Here is a 23,684-nt window from a genome sequence, read left to right as displayed (position 1 = left end):
GCCACCCAGCCTTTTTAAAAATAAAATCGGCCACATGCAATGGCTCACACCTGTTTTCCCAGCGCTTTGGGAGGCCAAGGTGGGAGGATTGATTGCCTCAAGCAAGGAGTTTGAGACTGGGAATATAGTGACACCGTGGTCTCTTAAAAAAAGAACATCAAAACCTAAAAGTTCAAGAGAGGTCTCTCAGGTTGTAGAGATAAGGCATGATCAGTCTCCCTTGGTAGAAGAGTGAATAAAAATATTGGCCACTTTGATTTTGCTGCTGTTTAGAAGGACTCCTGGCTGGGCACAGTGGCTCATGCCAGTAATCCCAACACTTTGGGAGATCGAGGCGGGAGGATCGCTTGAGCCCAGCAGTTTAAGACCAGCCTGGCAAATAATGGCGAAACTCCGTCTCTACTAAAAATACAAAACATTAGCCAGGCATGGTGGCACACACCTATAATCCCAGCTACTTAGGAGGCTGAAGCATGAGGATCAATTGAACCTGGGAGACGGACCCTGCAGTGAGCCCATATCAGGCCATTGCACTCCAGCCTAGGCGACAGAGACTCAGTCTCAAAAAAGAAAGACTCTTGAAGGGTCTTTTTTTTTTTTTCTTCCAATAAAAATGTAGAGATGAGATCTCTATATGTTGCCCAGGCTGGTCTCAAACTCCTGGGCTCAAGTGATCCTCCCGCCTTGGCCTCCCGAAGTGCTGGGATTATAGCATGAGCCACTGTGCTCAGCCTTTCAGGGTCTGGATAAACATGAACACACTGCTTAAGGAGAAGGGGGGATACTAAGTGCCCATTATGGACTAGGCACTGTCTTTAGCACTTTCTCTGAAAGATAACAATTAACTTTCTCATTGAAAACAAACAATTTGCAGACTAGAGAAGTTTCTTATCAATGCTTAGGGTCATTGACCTTTTCTAGCCACTAGAATTCCAGTGATCAAGTTAATTTACTAGAGCAATAATTTTTTAGTCATTTTCTTGTATTTTTTTCTGAATAAAATAACCACTATCATTAATAGAAAGACCTATAAAGGAGAAAGAAACATAATGTTCAGTTGTGTTGGTGATACTTAAAGGAGCAGTGTGGAGGCAGATGCAGGGAGCCACACTTTAAAGACTGGGATGGGTGTTGCTTTGGGGCCACCCTTACTTGCAGTTTATATAGTCTTCATACGTAATTATATTGCCAAAGAAACTATTTCATCATGTATTGTAAACACTTTTCCCCAGACCTACCATAGTTTTAGTGGTGTCTTCTGGTTGTAATAAAAATTAATGAGTTGTGGGCTGGACATGGTGGCTCATACCTGTAATCACAGCACTTTGGGAGGCCAAGGTGGGTGGATCACGAAGTCAGGAGTTTGAGACCAGCCTGGCCAACATGGTGAAACCCCATCTCTACTAAAAATACAAAAATTAGCCGAGCATGGTGATGGGCACCAGTAATCCCAGCTACTTGGGAGGCTGAGGCAGGAGAATCACTTGAACCCAGGAGGCAAAGTTTGCAGTGTGCCAAAATTGCGCCACTGCACTGTAGCCTGTGTGACAGAGTAAGACTACCACCAAAAATCTTTTAATTGAATGAGCAGTCTATAATCAATGAAAAAAAAAAAAAAAAAAAAAAAAAAAAAAAAAAAAAAAAAAAAAAAAAAAAAAAATTCCCCAGCATATTGTTTGGGGTTATTTTTGACTGTGTTCCTATCTACTTCCCTTGTTTATTCTTTTTTATTTTTATAGATTTATAATATATTATTGTTTCTGATAATTAAAGGAAGGTCCTCTTCATTACTCTTTTTTTCCTTTTCTTTTCTTTTCTTTTTTTTGAGACAGAGTCTCGCTTTATCATCCAGGCTGGAGTGCAGTGGTGTAATCTCGGCTCACAGTAACCTCCACCTCCTGGGCTCAGGTGATTCTCCTGCCTCAGCCTCCTGAGTAGCTGGGATTACAGGCGCCTGCCACCATGCCCAGCTAATTTTTGTATTTTTAGTAGAGACTGGGCTTCACCATGTTCGTCAGGCTGGCCTGGAACTCCTGACCTCGTGATCCGCCCACCTCTGCCTCCTAAAGTGCTAGAGTTACAGGTATGAGCCACCGTGCCTAGCCTACTCTTTTTTTTTTCAAAAATGTTTTTGCTGTGGTGAGTCATTACAGCCTAGTGGTAAAAAGCATGGGCTCCAAAACCAGAGTGGCTCCACCATTCAGGTAGGTTGGTAACCTTGGGCCACCAAATTAAAATCACTAAATGTTATTCTCTCATCTGAAAACTTTTGAGAACTAAATTATTCAATGCTTTTAAAGTGCCACAATATTTCTTATTTATTTATTTTTTGAGACAGATTTTTACTCTTGTTGCCCAGGCTTGAGTGCAATGGTGCGATCTCAGCTCACCGCAACCTCAGCCTCCCAGGTTGAAGCTGTTCTGCTGCCTCAGCCTCCCAAGTAGCTGGGATTACAGGCATGTGCCACCATGCCTGGCTAATTTTGTATTTTTAGTAGAGATGGGATTTCATTATGTTGGTTAGGCTGGTCTTGAACTCCTGACCTCAAGTGATCCAGCTGCCTTGACCTCCCAAAATGCTATGATTACAGGCCTGAGCCCTCTACTGCACCCAGCCTTTCTTTTTTTTTTTTTTTTTAAGATGAGTCTTGGTCTCTCACCCAGGCAATGGTGTGATCTTGGCTCACTGCAGTCTCTGCCCCTTGGATTCAAGCAATTCTGCTGCCTCAGCTTCCTGAGTAGCTGAGATTTACAGGTGCCCACCACCACACCTGGATAACTGTTGTATTTTTAGTAGAGATGGTGTTTTGCCATATTGACCAGGCTGGTCTCAAACTCCTGACCTCAAGTGATCCACCCACCTCAGCCTCCCAGAGTACTGGGATTACAGGGGAGCCAAAGCGCCATAATATTTGACACATAGTATATGTATTAGTCAGGGTTGCCCAAAATTGTAATATACAACCCCGAAATTCCTTATTTGAAAGAAATAAACTTGCTTCCTGCTCATGCAACAGGCCAGTGTGGGTATTCCTAGTTGGGCAGCTCCTCTGAGCAATTATCTTCTAAGCTGTGACTTGGGGACCTAGGCCCCTTCCATCTTACTTCTATCTGGTGGCTTCACCATCCTTTAGATCTTTGGAATCTTTTCACTTAGTTTATGGGAAAAGCAAGAGGGGAGCCAGAGAAGTACTTGAGGGTTTTTTCCTATGTTCTAGAAGTGACACTTTTTTTTTTTTTTTTTTTTTTTTAGACAAAGTCTCTCTCTGTTGCCCAGGCTAGAGTGCAGTGGTGTAATCTCGGCTCACTGCAGCCTCCGCCTCCCGGGTTCAAACAATTCTCTGCCTCAGCCTCCAGAGTAGCTGGGATTACAGGCACCTGTCACCATGCCCTGCTAATTTTTTGTATTTTTAGTAGAGACGGGGTTTCACCATCTTAGCCAGGCTCGTCTGGAACTTCTGACCTCATGATCCACCTGCCTTAGCCCCCCAAAGTGCTGGGATTACAGGAATGAGCCACCTCACCGAGTCTTCTTTTTTTTTTTTTTTTTTTTTTTTTGAGACGGAGTTTTGCTCTAGTCATATAGGCTGGAGTGCAATGGCCCGCGATCTCAGCTCACTGCAACCTCTGCCTCCTGGATTTAAGTGATTCTCCTGCCTCAGCCTTCTGAGTAGCTAGAATTACAGGCATACACCACCACATCTGGGTACTTTTTTATTTTTAGTAGAGATGAGGTTGCACCATGTTGGCCAGGCTGGTCTCAAACTTCTGACCTCAAGTGATTCACCCGCCTCAGCCTCCGAAAATGCTGGGATTACAGGCGTGAGCCACCGCACCCGGCCAAATCTTCACTTTTGGTCTATGTGGAGGACCGGTTAGCCTTAAAGCCTCTCTCTAAAATATTCTTTCTGGCTATGGGACTGTGCTGCCACCAAAAGCCAGTAACTGAAGTCCACTTGTTGAGCTATTGCCTCTTTTAAGAGGCTTACCAGGGAATGATAGGGAATGGATGCAGCAGGTCTCTCTGGCTCCAGCCTCTCTGCCCTAATTTTAGATTCCATAAAACTTAACACATTAAACTGTGAAAATAAAGCATATTGAGAAAATAATATTTTCTCTATATTTGTTGGCCTCAAGCTCAATCTTTAGAAACAATGACTTCCCATTGTATGTAGAGCAACTTTGGACTTCTCTTGCCTTGCCCAAGATAAGCATCAAAATAAGAGTTATGCTGGTTTTAATATTTGTTCTTTGTCCCTTTGCCACCTAACAAAATTTATCCTGTTAATTTCAACCACTTGATACCAAAATGTTTTAAATGTAAAGAAGCTGTCACCAAAGAAGAATCTAAATGGCCAATACAAAAAGATAATGAACCTCATTAATAATCAGGAAAATATATTTAAAATAAACTCAGATGTTACTACAAATGCCAAAAGAACTAAAGAGACAGATAATACTGTTTGTAAGGATATTTGGTGACTGGAACTTAGATAATGATGGTGTGACTACAAATGTATATGACCACCAATTTAACCATGCTGACCACTCTTGGAAGGTCCTTTCTTGATTGCCAAGGTCACCTCATCCTGGCTTTAAAAGAATGGTATTTCTGGCCAGGTGCAGTGGCTCACGCTTGTAATCCCAGCACTTTGGGAGGCCAAGGCGAGTGGATCACGAAGTTAGGGGTTCAAGATCAGCCTGGCCAATATGATGAAACCCGTATCTACTAAAAATACAAAAAATTAGCTGGGTATGGTGGTGGGTGCCTGTAATCCCATCTACTCGGGAGGCTGAGGCAGGAAAATCGCTTGAACCTGGAAGGCAGAGATTGCAGTGAGCTGAGATCGTGCCACTGTACTCCAGCCTGGGTGACGAGCAAAACTCTGTCTCAAACAAAAACAAAACAATAAAAGCATACATTTGGAGTCACTTAATATCAAGTCAAAAGGTCCCACATAAATCAAGTGTATTAAAGCCCAGTAATAACAGTGCCAAGGCTAGCCAGGTGGCTCATGCCTGTAATCCCTGCACTTTGGGAGGCTGAAGCAGGCAGATCACTTGAGCCAAAGAGCTTGCAACTAGCCTGGGCAATAAGGCAAAACCCAGTCACTACAAAAAAAAAAAAAAAAAAAAAATTGCCTGGGTGTGATGGCACACGCCTGTAGTCCCAGCTACTTGGGAGCCTGAGGTGGGATCTCTTGAGCCTGGGAGGTGGAGGTTGCAGGGAGCTGAGATCGCACCATTGCACTCCAACCTGAGAAACAGAGCAAGATCCTGTCTCAAACAAAAAAAACAAAACACATGGTTTATTATACTACCTCTAAATCATTAAGAAAAGATAAAATTGGGCCAGGCGTGGTGGCTCACGCCTGTAATCCAAGCACTTTGGAGGCCAAGGCGGGTGGATCACCTGAGGTCGGGAGTTCAAGACCAGCCTGACCAACGTGGTGAAATCCTGTCTTTAAAAAAATTAAGGGCAGGGCGCGGTGGCTCAAGCCTGTAATCCCAGCACTTTGGGAGCCCGAGGCGGGTGGATCACGAGGTCAAGAGATCGAGACCATCCTGGTCAACACGGTGAAACCCCGTCTCTACTAAAAATACAAAAAATTAGCTGGGTATGGTGACGCGTGCCTGTAATCCCAGCTACTCAGGAGGCTGAGGCAGGAGAATTGCCTGAACCCAGGAGGCGGAGGTTGTGGTGAGCCGAGATCGTGCCATTGCACTCCAGCCTGGGTAACGAGCGAAACTCAGTCCCCCCAAAAAAAAAATAAATAAAAAATAAAAAAAATAAAGAAAAGATAAAATTATGTTCAGAATCCTATTTCAGGAGTCTAAGAATGTATGTAATGTTGGCCAGGTGCGGTGGCTCATGCCTGTAATCTCAGCACTTTGGGAGGATGAGGCAGGTAGATCACCTGAGGTCAGGAGTTGGAGACCAGTCTGACCAACATAGCGAAACCTTGTCTGTACTAAAAATACAAAAATTATCTGGGTGTGGTGGCACATGCCTTTAATCCCAGCTACTTGGGAGGCTGAGGCAGGAGAATTGCTTAGGCATGTTGCCTAGGCTGGTCTTGCGCTCCCAGGCTCAAGCAATCCACCCATTTTGGCATCCCAATGTGCTGGGATTACAAGAATGTGCCACCATGGCCTGTCAGATTTTTAATCTGAGCCATTATGACTTTCTTGTTCTTAAATTTAGTGATTGGCAAAATAGCTCTGTGATTTTTTTTCGTTTAATTTTTATACATAAGGAATAAATTTGCTTCACTATAAATCACAATATCTTTAAATATTTTCAGCAGTTTTCTGGTTGTGGTACCTTCATTTGTTGTGATAAAATACATATTTGGTTTTTATAAAATCACAAAAAATAAGTTGTTTTTTTTGTTTTAGATGGAGTCTCGCTCTGTTGCCCAGGTTGGAGTACAGTAGCAACTGCACTACTATAAGTTGGCTCACTGCAACTTCCACCTCCCGGGTTCAAGCGATTCTCATGCCTCAGCCTCCAGAGTAGCTGGGACTACAGGCACCGGTCACCAAGCCCTGCTAATTTTTATATTTTTAGTAGAGATGGGGTTTCTTTATGTTTGCCAGGCTGGTCTCCAACTCCTGACCCCAAATGATCCACCCACCTCGGCCTCCCAAAGTGCTGGGATTAGAGTCAGTAGCCACCATGCCCGGTCTAAAATAAGTTTTTCTAAAAATCAGTTATAAAGATGCATTTAAGTTTTAAATATTTCATTCTTTAGCCCTTATATCCAAATACTTGGCGTTACATTCTGTTGTTTTCTTTAACTTCATCAACAGTTAGGAAGGTCACTATGGTGGAATGAGGTAGCTTTTGATGATTGAAGGAGAAATGTAGGTATATGTGTAGAGTACAGAGGGGAAGGCATTGCTAAGTTTCCTGCTAGAAAGTTCTAAAATGTAAATAAAACATATTTTTTTAAAGTAAGATTGATTGTATTTACATTAATAATGGAAAAATGCAGTGTTTTCATGGCACTTTCTAAATTAAAACTTGACTGCCCACTTCTCATGCTAACAAAGTTTGTTGCCATAGAAATTGCCCAAGATTCTTGCTTACAGCCTTAAATGAGTATAATTGCTATTGTTATAGAGTGAAAAGTCCTGACTTATGACTAAGAGATAACCATCATATGACAACTTTAAGTGCATTTACAATTCCAACTCCTTGGAAACAGATTAAGGCAAAGTAGTATTAGATTATTTGTTATTTTTCGAAAGTCAGCATCTCAAATGACACAAGCCATTAGTCATAGCTGAAAACGTTTTGTGTTTTATTTTTGTTTTTGAGACGGAGTTTTGTTCTTGTTGCCCAGGCTGGAGTGCAGTGGCATAATCTTGGCTCACTGCAACCTCGACCTCCCAGGTTCAAGGGATTCTCCTGCCTCAGCCTTCTGAGTAGCTGGGATTACAGGGAGTGCTACCACACTGGCTAATTTTTGTATTTTTAGTAGAGATGGGGTTTCTCCATGTTGGCCAGGCTGGTCTCGAACTCCTGACCTCAGACGATCCACTCACCATGGTCTCCCAAAGTGCTGGGATTACAGGCATGAGCCACTGCGCCTGGCCTGATTTCTCTTTTGATTTCAGAGCCTTGTCTTCCAACTGCCTGTAGGGCAGGTCTGATTTGATGGTTCATATCTAAAACTGAATGCTTCATTTCCCTCCCAAACCTAATTTAATACCTGGCTACCCCATTTCTGTTCATGACGTTATTATCTTTCTAGTCTCCCAAGCCTGAAACCTTTGAATCATCTCTGACTTTTCCTCTCTCTTCCTTAGTGTGTCATCAAATTATATCACTAAATATTTCCTCTGAAATATTTCTTCTGTCTTTTCTTCCCTTTTCTTCAGGCTTCCTTTCACTTCATGTTGGATCATTTGTACTCTATACCTTCTCAACAAGTTTTCCTGTCTCCAGGCACTACCCAGTCCAGTCAGTCTTACACACCATTCCCTCCCAGATTAATCTTTATAAAATGTCAGTTTGGGGAGTCACTCAACATCTAAAAAACCTTCTAGGAACTGTGGCAGAGTCCTCAAGGAAAGAAGACCCCAGAGGCACTCATATTCCAATGAGAATGGAGGCAGTTAATATGTCGTGAGGAGGAAATGTTGATTTAGGGAAGGCCTCCTTGAGGAATGACAAGAGAAGAGAATGCATGGGAGGAAGCTGGGAAATCCCAGGGTTTAGGGAATAGGTTGAGGGGGAAGAGGTGATGCTAAGGAGACTCAGGACAGTTCAGAGGGGTAGGAAGAAAATCAGGAAAGTATGTATCACAGAGACCAAGGTAGAAGATGCCAAGGAGCAGATTGAGTAAGGTGGACTTTCCTGGAGAAGAGTTCTTTGGATTTGTCAATTAGGGGATTAGAATCAAAAGCAGTTTCAGGGGAGTCTAGGGAGCAGAGAGGCTATAGTGAGCTGAAAAATAAGGAGAAATAACACAGATTTCCTTTTAAAAATGTTGGTTGAGAACAGAAGCAGTGCTGAGGATTGTACTTAATCCCATCCCCCCGCCCCCGCAATGAAATAGGTCTACATTAGTTTATAGCCTAAGGGCAGAAATCTTAGGGTGGAAGGAAAGGTTGACATCAGTTAGAGGACAACTGATTGATGGAGCAAGATCCCTAAACAGGTCTGAGGAGATAGAATTCAATCAGGAAAAAAAATCTTTGTCCATTTATAATCATCTTCTTCCTATATACATGTCCATTTATAATCATCTCCTTCCTATATATATATTATGGTAGCATATATACGACTAGTATATATATATAGGTTAAGGTACTAGTGTATTATGAAATGACTAGGTGAATTTTTGCAGCTTGAAGGGGAAGCAGCTGGATGAAGCATTTTGGGAAACTAGAAATTTTCTGTAACCTCAGCTTGAAAGAGCTAAATCATTCATTGATGTCCAAAGGTGGTGTTTATTATTGCAATGAAAATCAGCTGGGGTTTAAGAATATTTTCAGACTGCAAACTAGATGTCTTAGTTTCTATTGCTGTTGTAACAAATTACCGCAAACTTAGTGGTGGGTCAAAAATCCAACACTGGTTTCACCAGGTTCAAATAAAGGTGTAGGCATGGCATTGTTCTCTTAGAGGCCTCTGTAGCAGAATCTGTTTCCTCGCCTCTTCTAGCTTCTAGAGACCACCACAATCCTTGATGCGTGGCCCCCTTGCTCATTCAGAAGGAACAATGTCATATCTCTCTGACTTTTCTTTAACCATCCCATCTCCCTCTAACCATAGTAGGGAAATGGTCTCCACTTTCAAGGATATATGTGGTTAGATTGGGTCCACCTAGGTAATACAGGCTTCTCTCTCTATCTTAAAGTTCTTCAGCTTAATCACATCCGCAAGTTTCTTTTGCCATGTAATACACATTGACAGGTTATCGGGATTAGGCTGTGGACTTCTCCATTGGCTGTTATTCTGCCTACCTCACTGGAACTTAGTGTGAAGTCCTTATTTTAAGAGGAGAGTTTGAAATGGGAAAAAGAAAGGTGTTTAGTATAAAGAAATATGGTTTTTATACTTGAATTGGGCAAGATACTTGTTCTGGTAGATAAACTGGCTCCTATGGGCCACGAATGTAGTGTCTAGATGCTGAGAAGTGATTGAGAAACAGTTTACTGGTAGCTTGAAATGAAATGATCTTTTTTCAGCTGAAAAAAAGAAACTTCAGTTGTGCTAAGGAAATAAGATGGTGTTTCGACACAAACTTTTTTTCTTTTAAGTTAGTGACGGAGTCTTGCTTTGTTGTGTAAGGTGGCCTGGAACTCCTGGCCTCAAGTGATCCTCTTATCTTGGCCTCCCAAAGTCTTAGGATTACAGGTGTGAACCACCACACCCATCCCAAACATATGAATTAGAGAAAATTGAGCAGTTATGACTCTTGGCTTCCAGGTATGATGATGGCAACAAAAATAAAAAGGAGAAAATCCTAATCCTAAAGAAACCTGTAGTATTAGCATGTTTCCCCAGGAACTCTTAGATTAGAATTTAGCAAAAATATTTTCAGACCTGGGTTCTGAATTATAACTGTCTTAGTTCTAGCTCTCCTTCCATAACGGCCAAGTAGTCTGTGGATACAGGCATTGCAATGTGAGGATTCTTCTTTGTAAAGCACATTGTAAGTTATTGGAGTCAAAACAGTTTTTATGTCTGATTATTCCTTATATGTTTTATTTTTAAAAACAATAATAAATCTATCTGGCTAAACATAGTATGATTTGTTTTGTAAGTTGGTAAATAACTATAAGCATAGGTAATCTAGATAGAATTTTTCAGAAATGTATAATCTAAGTTCTATTTCCAGGTTAAGATGAAAGCAGCCTATCTGACTGTATTTATGTCACTATAATCAATTAAATTTTTATTTTATATATACATGTAAACATTTATCTACCCAACAGATATGTATTGAACTCCTATCTTGGGAAAGGCACTATGGTAGGGCCTGTAAAATATTTAACACAGATTTTTTTTTTAACTTTCTATTTTCAGTTCTAGCCTTTATATTTCCAATTGTGAAATGAAAGATTTTATTATATCAGCTATCTGTCCTGATTGCCTCTTTACCTTCTAACGTCTGTATCTTTAAATTTTTTATTCATCTTTCAATAGTTAAAAGTTTCCCTTTCATCCCTGTCTGCTAGCCCCTAGCCACCCCTTTCACAGAAGCAACCAGTGTGTTATTTTCTTATATATTCCTCCAGATGTATTTTATGTATCAGGCACACATATATATATATAATTTTTCTTTTTTTTGAGATGGAGTCTGGCTCTGTCACCCAGGCTGGAGTGCAGTGGCAAGATCTCGGCTCACCGCAACCTCCGCCTCCTGGGTTCAAGCGATTCTCCTGCCTCAGCCTCCTGAGTAACTGGGATTACAGGCACCCACCACCACACCTGGTTAATTTTTGTATTTTTAGTGGAGATAGGGTTTCTCCATGTTGGCCAGGCTGGTCTCAGACTCTCAACCTCAGGTGATCTGCCCGCCTCGGCCTCCCAAAGTGCTGGGATTACAGGCATGAGCCACTGCACCCAGTCTATAATATATTTTTAAAAACCATACACACTTTTCTGTACCTTGTTTTTTTTCTTCTTCTTCTTTTTTTTGAGATGGAGTTTCACTCTTGTTGCCCAGGCTGGAAGGCAATGGCACAATCTCGGCTCACTGCAACCTCTGCCTCCTGGATTCAAGCGATTCTACTGCCTCAGCCTCCTAAATAGCTGGGATCACAGGCATGCACCACCATGCCTGGCTAATTTTTATATTTTTAATAGAGACGGGGTTTCTCCATGTTAGTCAGGCTGCACTCAAACTCCTGACATCAGGTGATCCACCTGCCTCAGCCTTCCCATAGTGCTGAGATTACAGGCGTGCACCACCACGCCTGGCTAATTTTTGTATTTTTAGTAGAGATGGGGTTTCAACATGTTGGCCAGGCTGGTCTCAAACTCCTGACCTCAAGTGATCTGTCCACCTCGGCCTCCCAACATGGATTTTTATGTTTTAAAAGCCATTTGTGCTTCCTTTTCCATTTCTCTTGGGTTATTGTGATTTATTATTATTTATAAGAGCTCTTTATATATTAGGGAAATTAACCCTTTGTCAGTGAGTTGCAAATATTTTTTTCCCCAATTTGTTATTGTCTTTCAACTTTGTAGTAGCTTTTTGCTGTTGTTGTTGCTGTTGTTTGAGATGGAGTCTTATCCTGTCGCCCAGGAGAATAGAGTGCACTGGCATGATCTTGGCTTACTGCAACCTCTTCCTGCCAGGTTTAAGTGATTCTCGTGCCTTAGACTCTCTGAGTAGCTGAGATTACAGGCGCCTGCCACCAAGCCCGGCTAATTTTGTATTTTTGGTAGAGACGGGGTTTTGCCATGCTGGCCAGGCTGGTTTTGAACTCCTGACTTCAGGTGATCGCCCCGAGTTAGCGTCCCAAAGTGCCAGGATTACAGGTATGAGCCACTGACCCAGTCTGTGGTAGCTTTTGTATTCGGAACTTTATTTTATTTTCTTCTTTCTTTCTTTTATTTTAGAAGCTATAGTTTCAGATATTTTATTTTTGAGACAGGGCCTCACTCTGTTGCCCAGGCTAGAGTGCAGTGGAGAGATCTTGGCTGGCTCACTGCAGCCTCAACCTCCCCGGCTCAAGTGATCCTCCCACCTCAGACTCCAGAGTAGTGGGTGCGACCACACCTGGCTAATTTTTGTATTCTTAGTAGAGATGGGGTTTCACCATGTTGCCCAGGCTGGTTTTGAACTCCTGTACTCAAGTGATCCACCTGCCTTGGCCTCCCAAAGTACTGGGATTATAAGCATGAGCCACTGTGCCCAGCCTAAATTTTTATTTTGTTGAATTATATATTGTGTATTTTCTCTTATAAGTCGGCTTTCCTTATTTGAGATAATTTTTTAAAAATCTTCCATGGTGGCCGGGCTCATGCCTGTAATCCCAACACTTTGGGAGGCTGAGGCAGGCAGATCACGAGGTCAGGTGAAACCCCATCTCTATTAAAAATACGAAAATTAGCTGGGCACGGTGGCACGTTCCTGTAATCCCAGCTACTTTGGAGGCTGAGGCAGGAGAATTGCTTGAACCGGGATCTGCACTCCAGCAAGACTCTGTCTCAAAAAAACAAAACAAAGCAAAACAAAATTTCCATAGTATCTTTAGTACTTTTATGATTAACAAACCTTCTTAATCATTACAAGTTCTAAATTGTTCAGTGGATATTATAGGGTTCCCTGTTTCAGTTTATATTGAGCTAGATTAGCAAGTAAGTCCTATGGAAATATAGAACAGTAGTAAGAATCTTGGATTCTGGAGTTGATAAGACTTGAATTCAGGCCTTTCTGTTTCTGAACTGTATGGTTTGGGGCATACTAGTTAATTAACCTCTCAGAGCCTCACTGGCTTCATCTGTAAAATGGTGATAAGTACTTCTCAGTTTGAGGTGAAAATTGCGTAAGATGAGATGATTCCCTTAAAGTGCTTAGCACAATCCTTGATAAGTTGGAAACATGCATTAAATGTAAAGTATTACTCTGATAAAGATGATGACCATAGACTATTCTTTTAACTTCTACTACCATCCCATAATTCATGACTCTAATCAGAAGGGGTTGAATAAAAAGATGTATTCCCAATTTGCCCACATTACCACTTCAGCATCAACAGTCCGAGCACAGTACTTCTCAACCTTAGCAGTCTATTAAATTACCTGAGTAGATTTTTAAACTCTCAATACCTGGGTCTCTCTATCCCAGAGACCTGGGGCCTGGATATGGCCCACGCACCAGTATGTTTCAAAAACCCTTCAGGTGATTCCACTGGGCAGCCAAGTTCTAGAACTGCTATTCTAACACTAGGCCAGTGGTTTCAGATATAAAGGAAAATACATTCATTGCTTCTAAATAACAGTACTGTATGTAGAAACCTTTTATGGGTAAAATGCCATGAATTTGTTAGGAAGACATTAAAAAGAACACAGAAGACTTGAGACAAATGTTAGAGATACGTGAGAAAAGGAATTACAAAACTAAAGATGTTCCTTGTACATTTTGCATCTTAGAGAAGCTTGGGGCAGCTATACTGTAAGTATTTTTATAATGTCGATAAGAGGTAAAGGAAATGAAATTTTCTATCTGTTAGATGTGTTAATGGAAGCATGGAGATAGGCCAGCTGTCCAATTAGACAACTTTTTGAATTTTTTTTTTTTTTTTTTTTTTTTTTTTTTGAAATGGAGCCTCACTCTGTCACCCAGGCTGGTGTGCAGTGGCATGATCTCAGCTCATTGCAGTCTCTGCCTTCCGGGTTCAAGTGATTCTCCTACTTCAACCTCCCAAGTAGCTGGGATTACAGGCATACACCACCATGCCTGGCTAATTTTTGTACTTTTAGTAGAGACGGGATTTTGCCATGTTGGCCAGTCTGGTCTCGAACTCCTGACCTCAGGTGATTCCTGCCTGGCACTACCCCCCCACCCCCCTCCCTCCCCTGGCCTCCCAAAGTGCTGGAATTATAGGTGTGAGCAGCCACAACTGGCCTATGATTTTTATTACACTATTGCTTTCCCGGATGATTCTCAAAAATAATTCTTTTTTTTTTTTAATTTAGCAGATCTACCAGCACATCAAAAGTAATTCTTTTTATTTTTTAATGTTAAGGACACAGCTACAACAAAATTATTTCTAATCATCAGTAATATAGCTTATCCCTATATGCATTTTAGGACTTTAAGAAGGATTTATAATGGTATGTTAGCTCATTAATGGGGTGTGAGTAGGGTATATAAGAAAAGTAGCTATTATAGAATCCAAAGAAAGAACAGTGTGGTCTAAAGAGATGGACTGGACAAGGAGAGTCAGGAGGCCTGGATTCTAGTTCGGCAGCTTCAGTTTTCTCAGGTGCAAAATGGAGGAATTAAGAGGGCCCAAAGGTTTCTTTCAGCTGTAAGTAATTACTGTGTCTCTCAGCCTTTCTGAGAAAGGCTTTAGCCATACTGCTAAAGCTTTTCTTAAGTTAATCAGTCAATATTAATAGAAGCTGCAGGAACATTGTTCTAGCTAAGCTTTAAAAACATATTCTGGGCCAGGTGCGGCTGTTCGTGCCTGTAATCCCAGGACTTTGGGAGGCCAAGGTGAGTGGATCACCTTAGGTCAGGAGTTCCAGACCAGCCTAGCCAATATGGGGAAACCCCCATTTCTACTAAAAATACAAAAATTAGCTGGGTATGGTGGCGGGTGCCATAATCCCAGCTATTCGGGATGCTGAGGCAGGAGAATCACTTGAACCCAGGAGTCAGAGGTTGCAGTGAGCTGAGGTCATGCCCCAGCCTGGGCGACAGAGCGAGACTCTGTCTCAAAAATTAAAAATAAAAATTATATTCCATAGTCATTTTTTTTTTTTTGATGGAATTTCGCTCTTGTTGCCCAGACTGGAGTACAATGGCATGATCTTGGCTCACTGCAACCTCTGCCTCCCGGGTTCAACTGATTCTCCTACCTCGGTCTCCTGAGTAGCTGGGATTACAGGAGTGCGCCACCACACCTGGCTAATTTTGTATTTTTTGTAGAGACAGGGTTTCATCATATTGGGCTGGCTGGTCTTGAACTCCTGACCTCAAGCGATCCACCCACCTCGGCCTCCCAAAGTGTTGGCATTACAGGCATAAGCCACCACGCCTAGCCCATAGTCTTGTTTTGTCTTTACTTCTAAGGCAGTATAACATGTCTCGAAACTGATATTTTAATCAAACTATGTCTTGATAGTATTAGATTGATATATATCCTGCCTAACTAGAATATTCACATTTTACATTGGTGTCTTCATGCAGAAGGGTGACTAATGGAGATTTATGGGGTTGCCGCTTGAGACTGGCAAGGATATGTTGGAGCGTTGAGTTGCCTGTTGCCCTTCAAATCATGCCTTGTGGATGACTTCATTTACGACTGATCCTGGGGTCTTCCTTCTACATTTTATTCTAATATTTTCTACTTCTCTTTTTGCATTATATTACTCATGATCATCAGGACTAAACATAATTCTTGCATTTGTTGTATTTGCATCATCTCCTTCCTATAAGCTTATACATTTTTTGAAGCCAGGATACATTATTTACATTGTATCCCTTACCTGTGCTAATACAGTGTCCTGGCACACAAAAGGAGTTTGATATATGTTTAATTAAATTGTTAAAAAATAATTTTGGCTGGGCGTGGTGGCTCACACCTGTAATTCCAGCACTTTGGGAAACTGAGGTGGGTGGATTATGAGGTGAAGAGTTCAAGACCAGCCTGGCCAACATAGTGAAACCCCATCTCTGCTTAAAAAAAAAAAAAATACAAAAATTAGCTGGGCATGGTGGCACACGCCTAGCTACTCAGGAGGCTAAGGCAGGAGAATCACTTGAATCCAGGAAGCAGAGGTTGCAGTGAGCCAAGATTGCATCACTGCACTCCAGCCTGAGTGGCAGAGCAAGACTCCGTCTCAAATAAATAAATAAATAAATTTAATATCATTACTTTCTTTTTTTTGTGCCACTTTAGCTTTCACAATTTCCTTGACAATATTTCCAAAAAAAAATGTTTTTCACAAAGTCCTATGTCATGACAGTATCCTTTAACTACTTGCTGAATACAGCAATAAGCTTTTTATTCTCAAAAGCCAAGAAGTAATAATTAACAAAACAAGGAAGTAATCATGGTACCAAAACACAGAAATAGGTCATAAGTTAGGTAAACTCTTAGTTGTGAATGTGTAGAATACTTTAAATGTTATTTTATGAGGTAGTTTAGGTATGATATTCATTTGATTAAGTATTATAAACACACTGAAACTAAACTTTTGAACATGTTAATTATAATTTTCTAAACTTACATTGTTCTGAAATAACAATGAACAACTGTATATCATTAATTAAATGTCACAAATCATTAAAACAAACCCTATGTACATAATTAAGAGAAATTAGTTATGGTAGTATTTAAATTTGAGTATGATCATGGGAAAACTAAGTATGATAGCTTTTGATGAAACAGAATAAAATTTTTAGTATAAGAAAAAATCCAACTTAATAATTTGTAATTAATAATGACTTTTGATCATAATTTTAACAAAATAATTTAAATGACTTATCAAACAGTAAGATCTAATATAAATATTGAAGTATTCAGAGAGAGTTTCATCTGTGTTTAATTTAACTGTTAAGTTGGGATTTTGAGTTGTGAGGGTGATGCTTCAATACAGGTCGAAAATTATCCATTCTCCCAGTCCCCCTTTTGAGTTTACCTTTGTGGGCTCTAAATTTTTCACCTGGTAAATCAATAAATACTTTCTAGGCAGGGAGTTCTAACTTATCATTCAGTATACTAGTTGGAGACAGGGCTAAAACACCAAATCTTGGCCAGGTGCGGTGGCTCACGCCTGTAAGCCCAGCACTTTGGGAGGCCGAGGTGGACGGATTACCTGAGATCAGGAGTTTGAGACCAGCTTGACCAACATGGTGAGACCCCTGTGTCCACTAAAAATACAAAAAAAAATAGCCGGGTGTGGTGCTTGGCGCCTGTAATCCCAGCTACTTGGGAGGCTAAGGCAGGAGAATCGCTTGAACCCGGGAGGCGGCGGTTGCAATGAGCAGAGATCGCGCCACTGCACTCCAGCCTGGGCAACAAAGTGAGACTCTGTCTCAAAATAATAATAATAATAATAAAGAAAAAAATCACCAAATCTGTAAACTCTTAAAGAGTTTATCCAAAGTATATACTTACTACTGAGAGCATTTTCAAACTTCTGTGACTTCAAGACTTGTACAGTTAAGGTACATTTATAGTATTAATGAATTTTAAAACACCCAAAGAACAGTGCCTTTCACAAAGGTTTATTTTGCTAGCTGTATGAACAGTTAAGACCAGCGTGAAAGAAGATCAAAAATAGTAACTCTTGATTTAGATTTTTACATTTTCTGCTTCAAAGTACAAAGGTACTTAAATTAGAAGTTATAAAACTGATCCCATATTTTTTGTGTAATTATCATTTCGCAGTATTGGTAATAATAAGAAATAACGTCTAATGACTATGCTTCAAACTTACTTTTAGACTCATTCTTACATACTAATTTGCAAATAAGCAAACGTTAAGGACTATATCAAAAAAGGCTTTAAAACATAGCTAGTGAAAATTTGAGTTCTAGTTTCTTAAATTCCATTGAATTCAAAGGTCACATGTATAATGTACATTAAAATTGTTTTCATAAATAAAAATTACTGATATGGGAAAGCTGCTTTAGGAGAATTTTCTCTAGTAAATCCATGATCCTTAAAATTCTAATTGAATATTGATCCTTAGCAAACACTTACAGCAGTGTAAATATTACTTTTCAAAGGTGCGTTAGTTTCAAGAATGCTGGGGTCCTACAGGCATGATGACACTTTGTAACATATACTTTAAAAAAAAAAAATCTTTTCTTCTGCTCCCTAAATCTCTGAAGTGCCGTAAGTATTAAACAGAACTGATGTGAAGGTATCTTCTGTTCGAGCTGGATGTTTACACATGCAAAGTATTTTTGAAGATATGGATTCTAATTTGGAAGAAGAAACATAGCAAAAAATTTTATTTCTTATTCATTTATTTTCACATCTTTAAAATACAAGTTAAATCGTAATTGGAATCCCTTTTCCTATCGTGTAATCAAACGTTGGTACCAGACTTGAAGGCTTTACTTTGTTAGCCATGTGTTTATGAACCCCCAGCGCTTTCCCTAGATCTTTTGGCTGATAATCTCAAACATGGAGGATGCTTCTGAATCTTCACGAGGGGTTGCTCCATTAATTAATAATGTAGCTCTCCCAGGCTCTCCGCTGTCTCTTCCTGTATCAGTGACAGGCTGTAAAAGTCATCGAGTAGCCAATAAAAAAAAAGGTAGAAGCGAGGAGTGAAAAGCTCCTCCCAATAGCTCTTCCTCCTTCAGAGCCGAAAGTAGATCAGAAACTTCCCAGGAGCTCCGAGAGGCGGGGAAGTGGCGGTGGGACGCGATTCCCCGCGCGAAGTCGGGCAGTGGCAGCGGGAGAAGCGGCGGCCGGGGGCGCTGCGGGGCCGGCAAGAGGCGGTCCCCCGGGAGGACGGGGTCTCCCCTCGGTGCCTTTGTAGTGGCGAAGGTGGACAAGTGGCCGTCGGCGCGTTCGCAGGTGAGGGTCGCTCGGGAGCCGGCCGGCGCCGGCGGGGAAGTGGAGGCGAGCCGGGAACAAAGCGTAGCAGCGCCGGGGTCCGCCCGCAGCGAGCGCCCTGGCGGCGTTGGGCCGGCCGGCTGCGCGCCGAGCACGTTGTGAGCCTGGCGGCGGCGGCGGACGAAAAGCCGGCCCTGGGGGAGGGGGCCGCCGCCGCTCCCGCACTGCCCCCCGCGGCGGGGCGTCCTGCCCCATTGTGAGCCGCGGCGGGGCGAGGGGAGGTCGGGCGTGCTCGGAGGGTAGGGGCGGCGGCGGCTCCGCTCGCCGGGAGCCGGGACGGCGGCAGGAACGAACTCGGCTCCGGTAGCGGCCGCGGCGCGTCAGTCACACAAAAGGCAGCCGAGCTTCTTTCCCCGGCGCGCGGACCGGCCCACGCTGCCGCCGAGCGCTCCCCACCTTACCGGCTTTCCTTTCCCTCCAATTCTGATAGGGAAGCGGGGCCGGCGCGGGCTGCGGAGGGTCTGGGCGAGCCCGCGGGCGGACTGGAGATGCCGCTGCTACACCGAAAGCCGTTTGTGAGACAGAAGCCGCCCGCGGACCTGCGGCCCGACGAGGAAGTTTTCTACTGTAAAGTCACCAACGAGATTTTCCGCCACTACGAGTAAGAGCCGGGCGGGGCGCGGGGCCGCGGGGGGTGAGGGGACTCCCTCCCAGCGCCCTTTTGTCTCTCTCTCCTTTTCCTCGCCCGGGGCTTCTGGCGGGGCGACTGGAAGGTGACGGGTGGCCCTGGGCCCGCGGTTCTCTGCCTGCTAGTCTCGACCTGGAGAACGCGCGGGGCCAACTGGCGGCGGTGCGTGTGGGGAGCGCGGCTCGGTCCGGGCGGAGGAGGCTGGGGTCCCCGGGCGGCCTCGGGGACCACTCCTGGCCGCTGCTGACGCCCTCCCGCCCTCTCTGCCGCGGGGCGGCGGAAACTCCCCGCCTCGCCCCTCCCCGCCGCGGCCACACGCGCACTCCGGGGCCAGTTCCGGGATCCCCGCCCGGCGGCCGAGGGGATCCCCGCTAGGGTCAGCGACGCGGGGCCGCGGTCCCTGGGCTGGGGAAGGGAATTCCTGCGGCGGTGGGCAGGAAGCGGCTGGGCTGGGCTTCGTGTTCTCAGTTGGGAGTGGGATCTGACGTTGGAGCTGCCTGGGGCAGGGGAGACAGGAGCGGAGTTAAGACTCGCTCTAGACGGGAAGGAGGGGGCGTCCCTGCGGGCCCGGGGCGGAGGGCACTGGGCGCGAGAGCCTCCGCCGGGGCCTCCGGTCCTGCGCTGCTAGGCCTTGGAGTGCGACTCGAGCCGCGCTCTCTGTCACCGCCTCTTCTTGGTGACTAACTCTCGTCTCCGGGGAACTCAGCGTCTCCGCCCCCGGGAGACCAGTGAGGAAGAAGTCGCGGCTGGGCGAGGGGAAGAGGAAGGGGGAAGAAGCAGGGCCTTGGGCGCCCCTCGTTTTCACTTTCGCGTAGCCTAGAGCGCGGCGGTGGGTGTTGGGAGGGGGGTGGTTAAGGCAAGTTCAACTTCAGACTCAGCCAGTCGCCTCTTTATCCCCCTGCGCATGTGGGCTGCCTGACATGTGCCACTCGCTATTGTTTTGATAAGAACGCCGAGCTGCTGCTGGTGTAGTTTCAGCGCCTACATTTTCAGCCCGTGGCCTGATTTATCCCAAGAGATCTTGTCGTGTGACACGAAGCAGGGGGGTGTGTTTTAGCGACTTGTGTTTAAACAGGATCTCTTAGTGAGAACCTGAATTGTTTAATCACTCAGTGTGATCCTCTCTTTTTCTTATGCTTTATCCTCTCCACTCAAAAGGAATCCCTTTGTGGCTTGGAAACCAAGTGTAATGCAGCCAAATAAAGTCGAGTGTAGGGAGTCACCTTGTCTGAGTGGGAGCTTGACTGAGGGAGGGTTTTGGGCAAACAACACCTGTCTAAGAAATGAATAGTGAGGTTAAGAAAGTTCCTTTGAGCATTTATTTTAAGTAAACCTTTTTCTTCAGCTTTACAGAAAGTTACCCATTAAACATGTTATATGTAGGGAAGAAGATACAGTACTTGTCATCAGACAGTACTTTTAAGTAGGAGTGCACGTCTCACTCTCCTCCTGTAGAGACTTGTTTTGTTACTCAAAAACTAGTTAAGTGAACTTGGATTAGGTAATTGGACAAGGATTTTTTTTTTTTTTAAGGATTTTAAAGCTACAGTCCTTGCTAACAATTACGATCTCTTAAAGAACTTAAGAGTACCAATAAAATAGTAAATAAGCTTAAATTTCAAATTGTTTTCTTCTTCCATATAAGCAGTCTTTTAAGATGCTTTTCTCACTTTAGAGGACAGGATGAATATGGTTGTTATCCTTTGTGAATTAAATCCTCTTAATGCACTTTGGTTCTTGAGCTGAATTACTCTAACCATGGAGAAATCTGAAATGCTGAAATACAGAAGATTTTTCGCATTCTAGAACTATCTATTTTCCACTATTTTTATTTATTTATTTATTTTGAGACAGGGTCTCACTCTGTTGCTCAGGCTGGAGTGCAGTGGTGCATCTTGGCTCACTACAGCCTCAGCCTCCTGGGCTCAAACAATCTCCTCCACCCCACCTTACACCTTAGCCTCCTGAATAGCTGGGATTGCAGGTGTGTGCCACCACTCTGGCTAATTTTTGTATTTTTGTAGAGATGGGGTTTCGCAGTGTTGCCCAGGCTGGTCTTGAATTCCTGAGTTCAAGTGATCTGCCTGCCTCAGTCTCCTAAAATGCTAGGGTTACAGGTGTAAACCACCACCCCCACCCGTATCTTCCATTAAGGAACTGATGCCAAGCACAGTGGTGCACGCCTGTAATCCCAGCACTTTGGGAGGCCGAGTCAGTTGGATCACGAGGTCAGGAGACTGAGACCATCCTGGCTGACATGGTGAAACCCCATCTCCACTAAAAATATAAAAAAATCAGCCGGGCGTGGTGGCACACGCCTGTAATTCCAGCTACTGAGGAGTCTGAGGCATGAGAATTGCTTGAGACAGAGGTTGCAGTGAGCTAAGATCGTGCCACTGCACTCCAGCCTGGGCCACAGAGCAAGACATTTTCAAAAAAAAAAAAAAAAAAAAATTAAGGAACTGTATCCTTTGTAGTCATAGGGCATTTAAACATTTTAAATAACTAGATTTTTATTTTCAATTTTTGTTTTTTCCCTTCTGCTGAAGTGGTAGGGCTTTTGGAAATCACAAGCAGTCCCAGAGAGATTATTGGTTTGGAAGCAAAGGTATTTGATTATTTACCCTGAATTAAGCAGTATTGTTGATGTTCTTAGGTTTCTATGACTGAACAAAAAGAATTTTGACAATATTGGAAGAAGACTGCCATTATGTTAAATTTTGAATTACCTTGTTTCTCATAAATGATTACAAAGAGATCTTTCCAAAATACATTCCTGGTACATGGTATATGGTGGTCTGTAGCATGGTAATCTGACCTTTGGAACAACTCTGGAAAAACTAGGAAGGAAACCTCTGCAGGCCACTGTTACATTGCATGTGGGATAGCCACCCCAAAACAAACAACAACAAAAAAAGCACCTGTTTTCACTTGTTAAATCATCAACGGGTTTATGTGAATTTGTTTGAAGACTAGCTTTTTAGTGTATTATTTTGAATATTTTTCCTCTGTATTTCTCTGAAGACCACTATGCTCACTTATTTGCTTGCATTTTTTATTTCTTGAATATGTTTCTCTAATCAGCCTAAAAAAGGTTTTCTACACCTTCTAGCCTTATTCACTTCCCAACACAATACAAAGTAACTTGCCTGTAATCGTGGTTAGTAGAGGTTGCCAGTGACTTTTTTTTTTTTTTTGAGATGGAGTTTCGCTCTTGTTGGCCAGGCTGGAGTGCAGTGGTGCGATCTTGGCACACTGCAACCTCTGCCTTCTGGGTTCAAGCAATTCTCCTGCCTCAGTCTCCTGAGTAGCTGGTATTACAGGCGTCTGCCACCATGCCCAGCTAATTTTTTATATTTTTAGTAGAGACAAGAGTTTCACCATGTTGGGCAGGCTGGTCTCAAACTCCTGACCAAAGGTGATCCGCCTGCCTCTGTCTCCCAAAGTGCTGGGATTACAGGTGTGAGCCTCTGCACCTGGCCACCAGTGACCTTTCAATTGCTAAATAGTTTTCTGTCTCTATCTTACTTGATGTAATAGCCTGCTTCCTTTTTGTCCTTCTAAGCAGCAATGGCCACTCCCTCCCTTTTATCTAGTGTAGCATCTTCTGTTATTGCCTTGTCATGCAGTGTATTTGTTGCCTCACTTTTTTTTTCTTTCTGAGATGGAGTCTTGCACTGTCACCCAGGCTGGAGTGCAGTGGCGCGATCTTGGCTCACTGCAACCTCTGCCTCCCAGGTTCAAGCAGTTCTTTGCCTCAGCCTCCCAAGTCGCTGGGATTACAGGCACTCGCCACAACGCCTAGATAATTTTTGTATTTTTAGTAGAGATGAGATTTCATCATGTTAGCCAGGATGGTCTCAATATCCTGACCTTGTGATACACCGGCCTTGGCCTCCCAATGTACTGGGATTACAGGCATGAGCCACCGCACCTGGCCTGTTTCCTCACATTTTGTCTTCTGCAAGAACCTGAACTGTTTGAGACAGCGACAATGAACAGTATGCATCTTTAGTGATTATAGAGCACAAACCTCTTACTGCATTCTTTTTAACTAATTGCTAACTCTTGTTTGACCTGCTTTCATAGGTAAAGAAGACTCAATAGCCCATCAACTATAGACAAATGCATAAGCTAAGGTGCATAATTTAGCCTCTTAAATCTGATTTATTCTGGCTGGGTATGGTAGCTCATGCCTATAATCCGGCATTTTGGAAGGCCAAGATGGGAGGATCACTTGAGGCCAGGAGTTTGAGATCAGCCAGGTCAAAACAGTAAGACC

At 43.2% G+C, this 23,684-nt stretch overlaps 1 protein-coding gene across 1 annotated transcript; it reads right to left on the bottom strand.

Annotated features, from left to right (window-relative positions):
- Positions 1-17,413: 17,413 nt before the first annotated feature.
- LOC108306008 (translation initiation factor IF-2-like) lies at positions 17,414-23,411 on the bottom strand. The gene is made up of 2 exons (XM_017530776.2): positions 23,337-23,411; positions 17,414-20,026 (listed from the first exon to the last, which is right to left on the bottom strand). Exons 1-2 carry the CDS (start codon positions 23,409-23,411, stop codon positions 19,370-19,372), a joined length of 732 nt encoding a protein of 243 aa, XP_017386265.1. The 3' UTR covers positions 17,414-19,369.
- Between the last annotated feature and the right edge of the window lie 273 nt (positions 23,412-23,684).

The sequence above is a fragment of the Cebus imitator genome, unplaced genomic scaffold (assembly GCF_001604975.1).
Source record: "Cebus imitator isolate Cc_AM_T3 unplaced genomic scaffold, Cebus_imitator-1.0 Scaffold69, whole genome shotgun sequence".
NCBI lineage: Eukaryota > Metazoa > Chordata > Mammalia > Primates > Cebidae > Cebus > Cebus imitator.
Note: the sequence above shows the minus strand (reverse complement) of the source record. Positions and strands in the feature narration are given on the sequence as shown.

Excerpts from the sequence above, each read along its gene's own strand:
- LOC108306008 (XM_017530776.2), bottom strand. The coding sequence starts at position 23,411 with ATGCATACTGTTCATTGTCGCTGTCTCAAACAGTTCAGGTTCTTGCAG. Across the intron at positions 20,027-23,336 it reads AATGTGAGGAAACAGGCCAG|CAGCGCAGGACCGGAGGCCC; the intron begins GTGCGGTGGCTC and ends TCCAAGGCCTAG.